The sequence below is a fragment of the Juglans regia genome, chromosome 10 (assembly GCF_001411555.2).
Source record: "Juglans regia cultivar Chandler chromosome 10, Walnut 2.0, whole genome shotgun sequence".
Taxonomy (NCBI): Eukaryota; Viridiplantae; Streptophyta; class Magnoliopsida; order Fagales; family Juglandaceae; genus Juglans; species Juglans regia.
The window spans coordinates 22,245,251-22,262,315 of record NC_049910.1 but is presented as its reverse complement, the minus strand read 5'-3'; the positions used below and the strand labels follow the sequence as shown (position 1 = coordinate 22,262,315).

Sequence of the window (17,065 nt, the reverse complement as noted above, 5' to 3'; positions counted from 1 at the left end):
TAGAGAGTCTATCGTTTTGATGTTAGGCACAACGTTTTGGGGATCAATCCAAACGACACATTTTAGTTACTGTTATTTTAAGTTGGGTCAGTCTTAATCATGTTAGAAAAGTCTAGAGTTTGTTATTGGAATGTTGGGAGGGACCTGCGTATATAAAGCGAAAAAATTGTAAAGGGAGAAATTATGGAATATTCTCGTTATGAATTATGTATTGAAGGTTGGGATTGCCTCAAACAATCCTCTATGAATATGGAATGAAGTTTATCATTTCCTTTACTATGTTCTTCTCTTGATTCAGTGTGTGAGTGTATTTTCCTAGTGAGTTTCTTTACAATTGGCATCTGTGAGCCAGTGATCCTTCATGGCAAAGGCTACTCATTCCGAGCAGTAGTTTGATGGGTTTCAAAAGCAAGTCGACGGTCTAGAAGAGGGTCTTCAGAAGGTGCGTGGGGGCCTACGGGAGGTGCTAGGCAGGCAGGCTTGATCAACTCACATACATGATCCACTCTTTGGTGGCTAATCAGAACACCATGGGCACCACGGACCTGCAAGTCACAAATGATACAGATCAAGGTCAACACAGAGGAGGATTTTGTGGAATATGTTTGGACTTCCCTTATATTGATTGGAAAAATCCATCTGGATGGATATTCAAGAAATCTCATTATTTCAAATATCACCAAATAGCCCTAGCACAACGCTTGTTAATTGCTTCCTATCACATGTAAGGGGAAGCTCTCATTTGGTATCAAGATGCGATTGACACAGCACAATTTAATACCTCGGGATACTTTGGTTGGTGTTATGCTAGTCCGTTTTGGATCGACAGCTTACGACAACCCGATGGAGACACTTACTCATCTAAAGCAAACCTCCTCAGTAGCTATTTACAAAACTCAGTTCGAGGCTCTTTCCAACAGACCATGAGGACTCTCAGACCACCCCAAACTGAGTTGTTTTCTTAGTGGTTTGAAGGACGAAATCAGGTTATGACTCCGTATGTTTAACCCTTTTAATTTAAATGCTGCATTTGGGTTAGTTCACATTCAAGAGGAGTATATAGTCAGTGCGAAAAGACCTATCAAGTTGAGCTCTAAGAAGGGAGTTGTGTTAGTGGGGCCTTATTCTAATAGCAACAACTAGAATGGTGAAGGAAGTATAAGAGTGCAGAAATTTAGTCCTAAAAAGGTGTCCTCGATATCGATAGATGAGAAACGATAGAAGGGTTTGTATTATCATTGTGAAGAAAAGTGGAACCCAGCCCACATATGTACGACCCCTAAGATCTATCTAATACATAGTTGTAAGGAATCAGAGGACAATGGGGGGGGGGGGGTAGATCATTCCAGATCTGGGCAGTGAAGGGGAAGTATCAACACAGGCAATGGGTGTCAAACCTGAAATTTCCCTTAATGCAATTACGGGCACACCTAGTGCTAAGACTATGAGAGTGATGGGGAAGATCAGGAAGGGGCACGTGTTGATTTTGGTGGATTCCGGGAGTACACACAATTTCTTAGATTCCTTTATTACTAAGAAAACCAGATTGCTAGTCGACAAGTCTCAAAAGGTTGCAATGAAAATAGCAAAGGGGCAGATTCTCGACAATGAGGGATATTGAAATATAGTCAAAACAACAATCCAAGGTACTCATTTCAACCCTTCTTTCTATATATTGTCTTTGGGTAGTTGTGATGTGGTCTTAGGAGTTAAATGTTTGGAGTCTTTGGGACCGATTGTATGGGATTTTTCCCAACTTACTATGAAGTTTGTGTATGAGGAGAAGGAGGGTCAGTTGGTAGGATTGGGATTGAAAGAGGTAAGGGGCTATTTTTACACTTATTATGGGGAGAAGAAAATGACAAAATGATTCAGGGTGGGGGGGAGATGTACAAAAAATTATCACCTAGTTTTAGGGGATCTTTGAAGTTCCAAATGGGTTACCACCTTCACAGGAACAAGACCATAAAATCACTTTGAAAGAAGGGACTCAGCCAATAACAGTTAGACCTTATCGTTATTAAGGTCCGGATACCTCCAAATTAGAGTAGTGCCAGAAGATGTGGCAAAAAGGGCATTTCGAACTCACGAGGGACATTATGAGTTCCTAGTGATGCCATTTGGGTTGACTAATGTACCGTCAACTTTTTAAGGGTTAAATGAACCATGTGTTTAGGCCGTATTTGAGGCAATTTGTGCTAGTATTCGTTGATGACATACTATTGTACAACAAAGGGTGGGCTAAGCATTTAGAGCACTTGGGAAAGAGGTGCTGGAAGTTTTAAAAGAAAATCAGTTGTATGCAAAGCTATCTAAATGTAAGTTTGGGGTCTCAAAGGTTGATTATTTGGGGTATGTGATAAATGCAAAAGGGGTAATGGCAGATTCTAACAAGGTGATTGCAATGTTAGAGTGCCTATTCTAGTGAATGTGAAGTCTCTAAGGGGCTTTTTGGGCCTCACAGGGTATTACCATAAGTTTATTAAGAACTATGGAACCATTGCTGCCCCACTTACAATTTTACTAAAAAAAAATCGTTTGGGTGGAATGATGAAGCTATGAGAGCTTTTAATGAGTTGAAGTCAGCAGTGACAAGACCCGCGGTCCTTAAGTTACCTGATTTTTTCCAGCCATTTACTATTGAGTGTGACGCTAGTTGGAGGGGTATGGGGGCAATCTTAATGCAATCTGGATAGCCCCTTGCATATATGAGTATGGCACTCAAGGGTAAGGCATTTCTTTTATCCACTTATGAGAAGGAACTCCTAGCCTTTTGTCATCAAGACCGACCAACAAGCCTTGAAATTTTTGCTGGAACAACGGGTGGGGATAGTTGCTCAATAGAAATGGGTAAGCAAATTGATGGGGTATGATTTCGTAATTATTTATAAAGAAAAATTAAAAAAACAAAGGGCAAGGAGAATTTGGTTGTAGATGCCTTGTCGAGAAAAGGGGAGGAAGGTGAGTTTGTGGAAGGGTCACTAGCTATGATATCTTTTCCTAGCCTTGATTGGTTAGCTGAGCTAAAGGATAGCTATGAAGGGTCTGCTGAGATGAAGGAAATTATTAAACAGTTGCAAGAAAAAAGATCACCACCAAAGAGGTATCAAGTACAACAGGGGTTATTATTGAGGAAGGGAAGAATTGTGATTATGCCTGACTCTTCATTCAAGAGTAAGGTAATGCACTATATCCATGACCACCCTTTTGGAGGACACTCATATTACTTAAAAACATACCAAAGAGCTAAGAGAGACTTTTATTGGAAGGGATTAAAGAAGGACATAAAGAAGTTAATCCAAGAATGTGACACTTGCCAAACAATAAAGTATGAAATGACCATAGCAGCGAGACTGCTGTAACCCCTGCCAGTACCACAGCAAGGTTGGACAGACATCTCTATGGACTTCATAAAGGGAATGCCCATGTCTCAAGGCCAGAATGTGATTTTAGTGGTGATCGATAGGTTTACTAAAATTGGACATTTTATACCTCTTTCTCATCCTTACACAGCCTCTGTGGTTGCCAATATGTTTTCAAACCATGTTTTTAAATTACATGGACTTCCTCGAACCATTGTTACTGATAGGGATCCTATGTTTGTGAGTTATTTTTGGAAGGCTTTTTTCTTGTTGCAGGGGTCTCTACTCTTAAAACCTAAAAGATTGGCACAGTGGCTACCATTTGCAGAATGGTGATACAATACATCGTATCACACAGCCACTAAGCTAACTCCCTTTGAAGCATTGTATGGCTACCCTCCCACCCCAGCTAGTATCTTATATTCCAGGGACTTCATCAAACATCTTAGTCGACCAAACATTGAGGGCTAGGGAGCAGATAACCAAAATATTAAAAGGAAAATTTAGAAGCAGCCAGGAATAGGATGAAGGTACAAGCAGCTAAGAACCGATCAGAAAGAAAATTCGGTGTCATCAGAATTTGAAACTAGCTCCCTGTTATTATGGGCCTTTCCAAGTGGAAAAGAAGATGGGTGAGTTAGCATATCGTCTCAGGGTGCAATGTCTTAAAAAATCCACCCATCTTTTCACGTTTCATGCCTCAAACAAAAGATTAGGACTCAGATCCAGCCCTTAGCCATTCATCTCCCAGTCAATCCTCAAGGAGAGGTACAACCTGAGCCAGAATCCATTGTGGATAGGTGTATGAAGCTTCATGGGAACAAGGCTACGACGGAGGTGTTGGTCAAATGGATCGATGCCACTGAGGAAGACAATATGTGGGAGAATTTGTGGAAATTGTAACAACAATATCTGCACCTTGTGGGTAAGGTGCTATAAAGGAAGAGAGAATTGTTAAGAACCCTAGACAAAATGAAGAGGAAGAAGACATAATCGAAGTAAGGAGATGAACTGAGAGGGCAATTTACGAAGAGATTAAGGGGAAGACTTAGAACTCGAGACAACACCATTTGTGATTCAATGAAGTGCAGCGTTTTACTAGGGAGGACGCAATGTTTCACTAGAATGCAGAAGTGTTGTCGTTTTTTAATAATGCGATACGCAACGTTTGTTTTAATGTTAGTAGAGAGTCTGTCGTTTTGATGTTAGGTGCAACGTTTTGAGGATCAAGCTAGACGGTGCATTTTAGTTACTGTTAATTTTAAGTTGGGTCAGTCTCAGTCATGTTAACAAAGTCTAGAGTTTGTTATGGGAATGCTGGAAGGAACCTGCGTATATGAAGTGGAAAAATTGCATAGAGAAAGGTTATGGAATATTCTCATTCTGAACTCCGTATTAGAGGTTGGGATTGCCTCAAAAAATCCTCTATGAATATGGAATGAAGTTTATCATTTCCTTTATTGTGTTCTTCTCTTGATTCAGTGTGTGGGTGTATTTTCCTAGTGAGGTTCTTTACACTCCATCTCGGTTTACTTTCACAAATTCACCAAACTAGCCGATACTTTAGTTGTTACTGATCAACCTCTCAATGAGTTTGAGTTGGTTTCTTTTTTGCTTGCCAACCTTGGACCGGAATACGACTCCTTCGTTACCTCTGTGACTACCTAAGTTGACCCAATCTCCTTGGAAGATCTTTATGGTCATATGCTTGCACATGAACTCTGCATGGAACATCACCAAACCTCAACTAATCTTACTCTAGTTGGTGCTAATATTGCTCTCACTCTCGTGGGTTTCATGGTGGTCGTTATGGTTGTGATTCTGGTTCCAGTCATGCTGGTCATGATTCTAGCTGCTTAAATCGTGGTAGGGATTGTGGTCGAGGTTCTTTTGGCCTGTTTGATTCTCGACCTATTTGTCAAGTTTGTAATAAGGCAGGTCATGCTGCTTTACGCTGTTATCATTGGTATGACGAGTCTTACGAATGTGACCCATCTCCTATGCAAGCTTATTACACTGGGCCATCTCAGTCCAACACTTTGAACTAGTACCCAGACATAGGTGCTACCCATCACTTTACTTCAGATTTCTCCAATCTTAATATCATTGCTGAAGAATATACTAGCCCATATCAGATCCACGTTGGTAATGGCACTGGTTTAACCATTACACACTACGACACCTCTAAACTTTCTACTCCTACTCTTTCTTTTCTACTTCATAATGTCCTTTATGTGCCACAAATTACCAAGAATTTACTCTCTATTAAAAATTTCACTACAACCACTAACACTTTCTTTGAATTTCATCCCTCTTGTACAGTCAATACACATGGTTCTATCACATATCTTGCAAAAGTGATGTTCTTAATATTTTTGGCAAATTCCAACCACATGTAGAAAGACAATTTTATTGCACAATTAAAGTTGTTTAGTCTGACTAGGTTGGTGAATTTCGCCCATTATCTTCATCACTGGCTTCTCTTGCATTTATCATCACCGATATTGCCCTGACGCTCATCAACATAATGGGACTATTGAATGTAAATACTATCATATTGTTGAAACTGGTTTGGCTCTTTTAAGTCATAGTCATATTCTCCTTCACTATTGGGATGATGTGTTTGACACTACCTATTACTTAATCAATTGCATGCCATCAACAGTTTCTCACAACCAATCTCCTTTCATACGTCTGTTTCACAATAATCTTCATTATTCCTTCCTTCATGTCTTTGGTTGTGCGTTGGCCCAACCTACGACCATATAATCGCCACAAATTATAGTCTTGATCTATTCGTTGTGTCTTTGTTGGGTATAGCCAAAATCATAAAGGCTACAAGTGTCTCAACCCCCATACTGGAAAAATTATAATTTCAAGAGATGTCGTTTTCTAGGAGTCCATATTCCCATTTCAGCTTGGGTCGCCTCATCCACTCCAACCCACCTACAACCCCGCTTGGCCCAATGTCCTTCTTTCTCACCCTTTGTAATTCTCATACTATGGCCCAACTCTTACTCATCTCGTGTAGCAGCAGAGCCCATGCTGACCCATTCACAAGATCCAAGCATTAGCACCCAAGCTCACCAAACCCACACGTCTCCTTCACCCCCCCAAACACCTCACTTGTCCCTTAGCCTCTTCTCCATCAACTGCTTCCCCACTCCCGAACCCCCCAGACACCTCCTGCACTCAACCACCATCAAATACTTTGTCATTCCAACACCCCATGATCACCTGATCTAAAAACAGAATCACCAAACCCAAAACCCACATCGACGGCACCGTTAGATACCCCTTTCCTAACGCCATCCTTGCTAAAACCAAACCTACCATGGTTGAACAAACCTGTTATACCACTGCGGCCAAGCATCCTTAATGGAGAAATGCCATGAATCAAGAGTTTGATGCCCTACTCAAAAATGGCACCTGGATTCTAGTTCCCCCCACTGCTGCCCGAAATATTATTGGTTCGAAATGGATCCATCAGATAAAAAGGAAAGCTAATGGAGATGTGGAAAACACTATAAGGCACATTTGGTAGCTAAGGGTTGTGGCGCTCCCAGCCCCCACTTGGGATTGGACGGTGGCTGAGACACTGGGACATGTAACACAAGACTACACACCCCTCATACATGACAGATAATATGCCATGCACCTAAATACCCTAGCAGTATGCAATAACGATGCAGCAAAAAAATTAATAAATGTTGAATAACTAAGCAACGCGATAAGCAATTGTAAAGCACATGGTACCACAAACTAATATCATAACCCAAAACATTGTCCCCAAAACATAAACATAGGCCTTAAAAGCAAAATATCCCAAAAACATGAAGCATAATTTTAAAGTTTACAAAACACGGGAATCCCACAAAAGAAACATAAGTCCACAAAAGATGGTCATAAATGTTGTTGCCTTCTCTCTCTCTCTCTCTCTCTCTCTCTCTCTTTTTCTTTTTCTTTTTCCACAAAACACTTATAATCCCATACTCTTCATAACCAGCGTCCCATCAAGAGATATACATCAAAAGACCTCATGGGACTGCCGAAGCTTAGGCGGTGACAGACCTAAATCCTTTGCTACTGCCAACCGAAGCCTTAGAGACTCGCTCTGAGTATGTAGACAACTGGTCCATGTTCCACCAAAACTTCAAGTTCTTAGAGGGTTGATAGATCGTAGCGTCAATCTCTGTCTCACTAATACTATGTAAGCTCTCCCTGAGTAACTTAGCCATGTGAATTAGTACATCTGCAATGTAGTCTTGACGAGCCTGAATAGTAAACTCGTCTTCTATCAGAGAACTGTCCTGGTTCATGTTTCCTGGGTATCTGGGGTACTTGTTACTACTTCCACCATTCCAGTTGAGGAATGGTAGTGGAAACTACTACAATGAGATTTCGAGAAATCTCAGCAAATAATCACACAACATACCACAGTTAATACAAGCGTACAAAAAGTATATCATGATATGCATGCATGGACATGTACTTGACTTATGCCTTACCCGAAACTTGACCTATGCACTTGACCACTTAGAAAAGATTTGTAACAGAGACTTAAACTTTTCATAAAAACTTCTTAAATTTTTCTTATTCACGTGATCTTATTCAAAACTTGTCTTATCAGAACGTATCACAAGATTTTCATCGAGTGATCCTTATCATATGAGCTCTTATACTTGTTCAGAGGGTGGACATAACATGGCTCCCCTCCTTGCACCGCGTGTTCCTACTAGTTACTGCACCATCAACGGTCCGTACACCGTGATGAATACATCATATATAGAGAATCATATTAACTCGACCTTACTTCGTTGGGTTACATGCCTAATGCACTCACAAGTGTTTGGTGCTTCCTCACTTCGGCATTCTTTAAATAGAATCCATTCGAGACTCGTTGACTATTCTTCGTTGACCCATGGGTTATCACTCCATTCTTAAGCACTTCAGAGTGGACAGAGGAATTCCACTAGGACATTCTCCCACCCTAGCACTTGAGGTGGTGATAAAACTTTTTCCTTGAAAACATTTTCTTCGAAAACACTTTTGAAACACTTCTTGGAAAACACTTCTTTGAAAATATATCCTCCCCAAATGCCTGTGACATGAGACTTAAACGTGCTTACTTATGCATGACATATGACATATGAAAATGCCATGCATGAAACAACCAAGCATAACATGTTCATTTCATAGCATGATCACATAAAATATATGAAACATCCAAACACATTCGTGAAACCATGGGACCATGCTTAGGCCAAAACACTTAGGGGTAAAAATCATGAGATTCATCACTTAAACATGTTCCAATCTTCAAGCATATAACATAGGAATCAAAGCATGATAAAACAAAGCATGAAATCATGACATTTAACTAAGATCCGAAACATAAAACACATGTTATGGCCGAAACATCATAGCACATAATCCATCAATCTTGAACATATGAAAACTGAAAGGGAAGATTCAAAGCTTCTAAGAACCAACAAATGGAATGGACGGTAAACTATGAGGAAATGAAGTCCGAAGCTCCAAGAACGCTCCAAGAATGGCTTTCTCCTTGAAAGTTTTTTCTTGCTTCGTTTGACGCAAGTAATGGCTGCTGCTGCTATCAACGGAGGTCGGCGTCCCTTCGTGGATCTAGTATCGGTGGTTCCTCAACCTCTTCCAGATATGTCTGTGGCTTTTCGTCTGCCGAAGTCTAAGGATGGAGAAATTTTTTTCCAGTTCTCTAAGGAGGAAGTCCAACGTTCTGCTGAACCTTTTCGGTATTCGATCGTATTGAAGTTTTTGAGAAACAGACCATCATTGGATGCCATTCGGGCCTTCATTCATAAGAGATGGAATCTTGATGGAGTTCCAGTCGTCTCCAATATGCGGCATCCTCGGAATGTTTTTATTAGAATGGTTTCAGAAGAAGATTGCAATAAGGCTCTGTCTCGTGAAGTCAATGATATAGATGGTATTCCTTACCGTCCATTCCACTGGACTCCAGAATTTAAAGAAGAAGAAGAACCTTCGCTTGTTCTGGTGTGGATTGTACTTCCAGGTTTGCCTCCGAATTACTATCATGAATCTTTCCTTAAAATTCTTACAGCCCCTATTGGTAGATTTATTAGAAGTGATAACTCTACTCGTTGTGTTACTCGGACTGATGGTGCTCGTATCTGTGTTGAAATGGATGTTGCTAAGAAACCGTTACTTTCTTTTTGGATTGGAATGCCTGGTTTGGGAACTAGCAGAAAGCAAGAAATTGTTTATGAAACGTTGCCAGCGTTCTGTTCTAAATGCCATATACAGGGACATAATTTAAAGACTTGCCGTGCTGGGAAAAAAAATGTAGGAAGTAATGTGTGGGTTTGGCAAGAAGAACCGATCGTGGAGGAGCCGACGGATAAGAATAATATTCCAGTTCTTGAAAATACAGACGTTGAGCCAAAAGAACCAGCTGAGGAGGATCGGGTGTTAGTTGTTCAAGCGGATAATCTTGATCATGCGGAGTTGGAACCGGAAAAGGATCAAGAGGATAATCTTGAGATTCCGAAACTTGCGGAAGAAATGATTCCAAGAATTATGGATGGAAATTTGGATTGTGCGAACCGTTTAAGGGAAACAGAATTGGAAACAGATATGAGGGAGGGGGAAGTGATTCCTAGTTCTGCAGAAAAAGATGTTTATGATGGACCTGAGGAAGAGGTATGTCTGGAAGATAGGTCGATGTCTGATCCGGAACCTGAGAAATGTGCGGAAGTTTTTTTGCAGGAGAAGGAATATCACTCGGCTGCCGAAGATGAAGTTGTTAAGCGTAAATATCAAACGAGGCAGTTTGAGAAGATCCGTAGTTCTAGGCGGGTGATCACTAGAACACAAAAGTTTTCTCAATGATTGGATCAATTTTAGTTTGGAATGTAAGAGGTTTAGGTACCTCTAAGAGACGATTACAAAAAATGCTGTCTAAATATAAGCCAAAATTGATAGTGTTGCTGGAACCTTTTCAGAGTGTGGTTAAAATCCATAGTTTCATGCGGTTATTGAAATTTGATGAGGCGATATCAAATGAGACTGATGGTGGTAAAATCTGGGTGTTTTGGAAAAATGAATTGGATGTGCAGGTGGTTCGCATGAGTTCGCAGTTTGTGTCATTATGCATTACCGAAGGAAGTAATCATTTCTTGGGTAATTTTATTTATGCAAAGTGTAATAGGCTTGAACGACAGCTGCTTTGGGAGGAGTTGAATTCGGATAGAATGGGTGTGGAGCCGTGTTTGTTTACTGGGGATTTCAATGTCATTCGATCGGATATTGAGAGGTGAGGTGGGCGTCCGAGGAATAGAGTTGCAATTGATGAGTTTAATAGATGGATTCATCAGGGTGGGTTGTTGGAAATGAATTCACAAGGTGGTAAGTTTACATGGTGTAATGGTCAGCAAGGGTTATCTAGAGCTTGGGCAAAGTTGGATAGAGTTTTACTTGATGCAAATTTTCTGTCTCTTTTTCCTACTGCTCATTGTTTGTATCTTCCTAGGACTACATCGGACCATTGTCCTATGGTTATAGAATTTTTAAGTGATCCTTTCTCTTATGGTCCACCTCCATTTCGTTTTCAGCAAATGTGGGTTGAGCATCCGGATTTTATGACTTTTGTTCAAAATGTTTGGTCTGAATCGGTTATAGGTTCGGGGCTTTTAAAATTAGCTACTAAACTTAAAAAACTTAAGGTGGCGTTGCGTGTATGGAACAAGAGTGTATTTGGGAGAACTAATAATCAGATTGCTATTCTTGAATATAAGATTGAGAATCTGGAAAGTTTGTTGCAGAGAGGTTGGGATAATGATATTGAAAGGGAATTAGTGAGGAGTTCTAATGAGTTGTCTTCTTGGAGGCTTAGGGAGGATATTAGATTGGCACAAATGGCTAAAATTAAGTGGAGAATGGATGGTGATAGCAATACAAAATTCTTTCATGTGTGGTTATCTAATAAAAAGCATAGGAAAATTCATCAGTTGAGAACTTCGAATGGGTTGGAGTTTAATTCTCCGTAAGAAATTCATCTTGGAGCTGTTGATTATTTTTCTGAGTTTCTTCAAAGATCTAATCCGGTTAGGGAGGTGCTTGATTTATCTAGTTTAATTTCGTCGGTTATTAATGATGAGGATTGTGTCCGGCTTTGTGGGATCCCTTCTTTGGTTGAAGTGAAAGAGGCTCTATCAACTATTCCTATTAATAGTTCTTCGGGTCCAGATGGTTTTGGCGCGGGTTTTTTTATGAGTTGCTGGGAGGTGGTTAAAGTGGACGTTTTAGAAGCTATTTCAGAATTTCTTCTATCAAAACGTCTTCCGAGATTTTATTTGGCTTCTTTTATTGTGCTTATCCCGAAGGTAGATGTGCCTTCGGGGTTTGATAAATTTAGGCCAATTAGCCTTTGTTCAGTTTTCTATAAAATTTGTTCAAAAATTATTGTGAATCACATGACAGGTTTCCTTCCCAAAATGATTTCTCTTGAACAAGGAGCGTTTATACCTGGGCGAAGTATTTTTGAGAATATCAGTCTTACCCAGGAAATGGTTCACTCTCTGAAGAGGACGTCACATGGTGGTAATATTATGATTAAAGTTGATATGGCTAAAGCATATGATCGGGTGGAGTGGCATTTTTTGATTGAGGTTTTGAGGTGTTTTGGCTTTCCTTCTTCCTTTTGTGCTCTGATTAGTGCTTGTATTTCGAATGTGTGGTATTCTGTGATGCTTAATGGTACGATGAAAGGTTTCTTTCAAGGGAGGCGGGGTTTGCGCCTAGGGGATCCCCTTTCGCCTTACCTTTTTATTATTCTCAAAGAAGTGCTTTCTAGACTTTTGAAACAAAGCTTTGATGGGAACAAGATTGGAAAATTTTCTCAAGCTAGAGGTACTCCTCATATTTCTCATCTTATGTATGCTGATGATATTGTTATTTTTCTGAATGGGGGTAAGAAATCGGTTAAGGAACTGTTGGTGGTTTTTGAAAAATATGAAAAATGGTCAGGTCAGCAAATTAGTAAAGAAAAGACGGCTATATTTTATTCTCCTAAAATTTCGTTAGTAAGAAAGAGAGATCTTAAAAGGCTGACAGGGTTCTCTGAAGGTTTGTTTCCTTTTAAATACCTTGGGGTTCCGATTGTATTAGGGCGTCTTAAGCATGAGCATCTAGAGGAGATGATTAACAAAGTCTGGAATAAAATCAGTGGTTGGAAAATGAAATTATTATCTGCGGGTGGGCGCTTAATTTTACTTCGTCATGTGTTGTCTAGTATGGCTTTACATATTTTTGCAGTTTTACAGGTTCCTCATTCTATTATTAAAGTTTTAATTCGACTGTTGAGCACATTTTTTTGGGGTGAGATTAATGGTAAAGGAAAAAAAAAGTGGGTGGCCTGGGAGAATATTTGTAAGCCAATAGAGGAGGGTGGTCTTGGTTTGCTGAATTTGGGGGATATTCAAAGAGCTTTGCACATGAGGTTTGCTTGGAATCTTTTGAAAGGAGAATCTCTGTGGGCTAGTTTCTTTAAAGGAAAATATGTGGGAAACTCGAGTTGGTGTCTTATTGATATGAGAAAAGGTACGAGGTTTTGGAAAATGATTGTCAAAAGTATTCCGAGTGTTTTTAATAATGCTAAATGGAGAGTTCGAGATAGTAATATTTTATTTTGGTATGATAAATGGAGAGACGAGGGTCCTCTAATTGATGAGTTACAGATAGTGGGTAATCCGATGTTGCAAGTTAAAGAGTGTAAGTTGTCCAATAGTTGGGATGTGGAGTTTTTGAGTACGTTGGTTGGTCAGGATAAGGTGGAGAGTATTATTGAGGCTTTGGCTGGGTGTAAGGGAGGATCTGATGTATTGATCTGGATGAAGAATGACAGTGGGAAATTTTCGACCAAATCCGCTTGGGATTATATTCTTGTTCAAGGATCTAGTATGGAGTGGCATCCTTGGGTATGGCATAAATTACTTCCACTTAAAGTTTCGGTTTTAATGTGGAAGGTGTGGTTCATGGCATTAAGTGTTGATGATCGTCTTCGGCGCATTGGGATCCAAATAGTTTCTCGTTGTGATTGTTGTGATGAAGGTAATTATGAAGACCAAGATCATGTGTTACTTACAGGTGAATTTGCATCGGCCTTATGGCATTTCTATGGATCTATTTTTGATATTCCTATTGGTCATACTTGGAGGGAGACGGTACAAATTTGGTTTCGAAGGGCATCTTTTAATTCTCAACTGGGAATAATAGTGGGGATTTTACCGTCTATTATTACTTGGCATTTATGGACTAGACGTTGTGCTGCGCGTATGGAGGGAAGGTTCCAGTCTATTTTTTCGGTTCGGCTTTCTATTAGTAGATGGATTGGAGTTGTAGTTCGAGATATGAAAAAGGTTAGTAATTGTTCCAGACATGACTCACAGGTTTTACAGTCATTGAATATTCCTGTTTTGGTTCCTATTAGAAAGCATTTACAATCAGTGGCTTGGCAAAAGCCAGCTCATGGGTGGTTTAAATTGAATACAGATGGGAGTAGTCTGGGTAATCCTGGTTGTTCAGGGGTGGGCGGTATCATTAGGAATGATCGTGGTCTTATGGTTTATGCTTTTAATTCTTCTATTGGTATCGGTACAAGTAATAGAGCGGAGTTGTTAGGTGTTCTTCAGGGGCTCAAGGCATGTAAGGATTTGGGGATTAATTTTGTGGAAATTGAATTAGATTCGCAAGTGGTGATTTCGTGGTGGAATAGGAGAAGGTGTGGTGTGTGGTATTTAGAAGATTTTTGGGAAGATACGTTGGCTCTCATGGATTCTATGGTGTGCGTTGTTCGTCATGTTTATAGAGAGGGAAATAAAGTTGCGGATTGGTTGGCTCGGAGTGGTGCGTCGGGTCTTAATTCAGAGTGGAGATTTATTAGGGAGGTGCCTAGGGTGCTTCGTGGTTTAATCCGTTTGGATAATTTGGGTTTGCCTTCTTTACGTTATCGTTAGTGTCTTGTTCTTGTGTAATGTTTGTCCGTTTTAGTAGGTTTGTAATTTTATTTTGTAATTTTGACATCTGGTAATATTGTTTGTAATACTAGGTGTCGGTCTGTAACCACGGTATTCCTCCGCCACAAGTGAGGGTTATTAATAAAATTTGGGACGGGGTCACTCATGGACAGGTGACTTCGGCTCTTCTATAAAAAAAAAAAAATGAAAACTGAAACATATACAAGTATTTCATGGCATTTTCATCACAAATTCCAAACATGAAATTCCTTCCATAAATTGATACAAGATCATTTTAACATAATCAAATAATCAAACAAGAAATAACCAACAAAACAAACATGGAAATTAAAGGATTTACATAATCATATACAAGTGTTAACCAAGAGTAGGTTGAGTGTATACTTACAAAATCATCGTAATAGAATACTAGAAAGTTGTAAATCTGAACATATCATATTAGAAAAAGAATCTAAAACCCTAACTCAGGTTCTTAAGTGCGTGTATGTGTTTCTAGGGCATCACTTGGCTTTAAACCATTCGGCTTCTAGGGTTATTAGGTTAAAACCCTCTTCATTTCACATATGAGGTAGAACAAAACCTAAGGTAGCCAGGAATACATGAGATGGTCGAAACATGGAGGATAAATTCTCCCATCACTATTTGGTCTCAAGGGTTTCTCTTAAAAACTCTAGGTTATTTTCCAAGAAAATGGTAGGAAGTGTGTGTTCTATCGTTTTTCAAAGTCTAATGAGACTTGAATCTCATTTTCGGATTGAGAAAAGATTTTTGTGTGAACTAGACTTAGGAAAACCAAATCTTACCTTGCAAATCCTTGGGGTAGTGCCGAAATCCTTCTCTTGCAAGGATCTTTCTTGTTAGGTTGGTGAGAAAACACAAGAGAATGGGAGAGAGCTTTCAAAAGAACTTAAGAGAATTGAGTGGAGAGAGTGGAAACTCATGCAAGAATCTGAAAAATGGCAAGGAAAAGCCTCTTAGGCATGTATAAGGAGTGACCCTTCACTTCCCTCCTTGTTTGAATCAAAACCTTTGCATGTGAGACAAGTGGCAAGGTTCATTCATCTTCATCTCTCAAAACTCTTGGAGTTCCCCACTAGATTTCATTGGGAAGGGGCAAATCTTGGAGGTGGCGTGTGGGCTTCCCTCCTTGGCCGAAAATCACATTCCCTCCTATGCCTTTCCTTTCCTTTAACAAGTCCACATCTTCTCAAGGGGTAACTTAGTAAAACCGTGCATAACTTTTCTTATTCCCAACAAAAAGCTCTTGGCATGGAGGACAAGTGGCTTGGGCGTGTACCTTAGCCTTACCTGTCCCTCTCACTTTCCATTCCCAAGGTGTTGCTTCATCTTCCCCATGCTTATTCCTTAGGTGACCTTTCACATTTCATTGGTCCACAACACACTAAGTAACAAGTAGCAAGCAAAAGGAATATTTAGGGCATGCTAGCCAAAAACCCTAGGGGCAAACTTGCCCTTGATAAAAGCAATGGGCTAGGCATGTAAGCCCATTTTGGTGCTTTGCTACACCTCTTTTCCCCTTTAGCCCACTTTCAAGACTAGGTCCAAAGCAAAAACATTATTGGGTCACATAACACTTAACAAATTTAGAATTAGATCATGGGCCTAACCATTGGACCTAAATTCCCAAGTAAGGCCAAAATTCTAAGGTAACTAGAGCCACTCTTCTCTTGGGCTTAAATCACTACATCGAATGCTTCTAAGACTCCTAAAATACCATGGCAACCTAGAACAATTCTAAGGGCCAAGCCTAGATGAAACTCAGGCCATCACTAGGGCTATCTTCAACAATCTGGTGTTGATTTCTCAAACACCTACAGTCCAATGATCAAACCCATAACGGGAAGAACAATATTGTCTATTGCTATCTCTTCAGACTGAGAGATTTGACAAATTGATGTGCACAATTTTTTTTTACATGGTACATTGTCAAATGAGGTCTTCATGACCAACACTTTCCAAACCATGTTTGTAAATTACAAAAAGCACTATATGGCCTAAAACAAGCCCCAAGGGCCTGGTTTTCACGCCTAAGCAATTATCTAGTGGACTTAGGCTTCCATGGTTCACGGTCAAATGCTTCTTTGTTCATTCATAACTCATCCAAGTTCACAATGTATATACCTATTTATGTTGACGATATTCTGAACACCTATTCACACAAGCATGTCATTGATGACTTGTTGAATACTCTGCATTGTGACTTTGCAATTAAAGACTTAGGCAGTCTGAATTTTTTTCTTGGGTATTAAGGCTATTACTTCTCAAGGGCAGCTCACATTATCTCAACATCGTTATATTATGGATATAATCAAAAAAACAAAAATGCATGAGGCCAAACCCATTAGCACTCCCATGGCTACCTCCACTAGATGGTGAGGATTTCAGTGACCCCACTCTATTTCGCAACATAGTTGAAGCCTTACAACACTTGTCAGTCACTCAGCTAGACATAGCATTAACTGTCAACAAGTTATCTCAATTCATGCACAAACCCAAATTGTCTCACTGGCAGTCAGCAAAGCGTTTACTGCATTATTTAAAATAGACAATCAACTATGGCCTCTCCATTCGCAAGTCAACAAATATTGTTCTACAATCATTTTTAGATCCTGATTGGGCAGGTTCTCATGATGATAGATGCTCAAC

At 39.8% G+C, this 17,065-nt stretch overlaps 1 protein-coding gene across 1 annotated transcript; it reads left to right on the top strand.

Annotated features, from left to right (window-relative positions):
• The first annotated feature begins 10,390 nt into the window (after positions 1–10,390).
• LOC108990037 lies at positions 10,391–11,410 on the top strand. The gene is made up of 2 exons (XM_018963881.2): positions 10,391–10,677; positions 10,894–11,410. The coding sequence occupies exons 1-2, from the start codon at positions 10,391–10,393 to the stop codon at positions 11,408–11,410; spliced, it is 804 nt and encodes a 267-aa protein (XP_018819426.2).
• Positions 11,411–17,065: the final 5,655 nt, after the last annotated feature.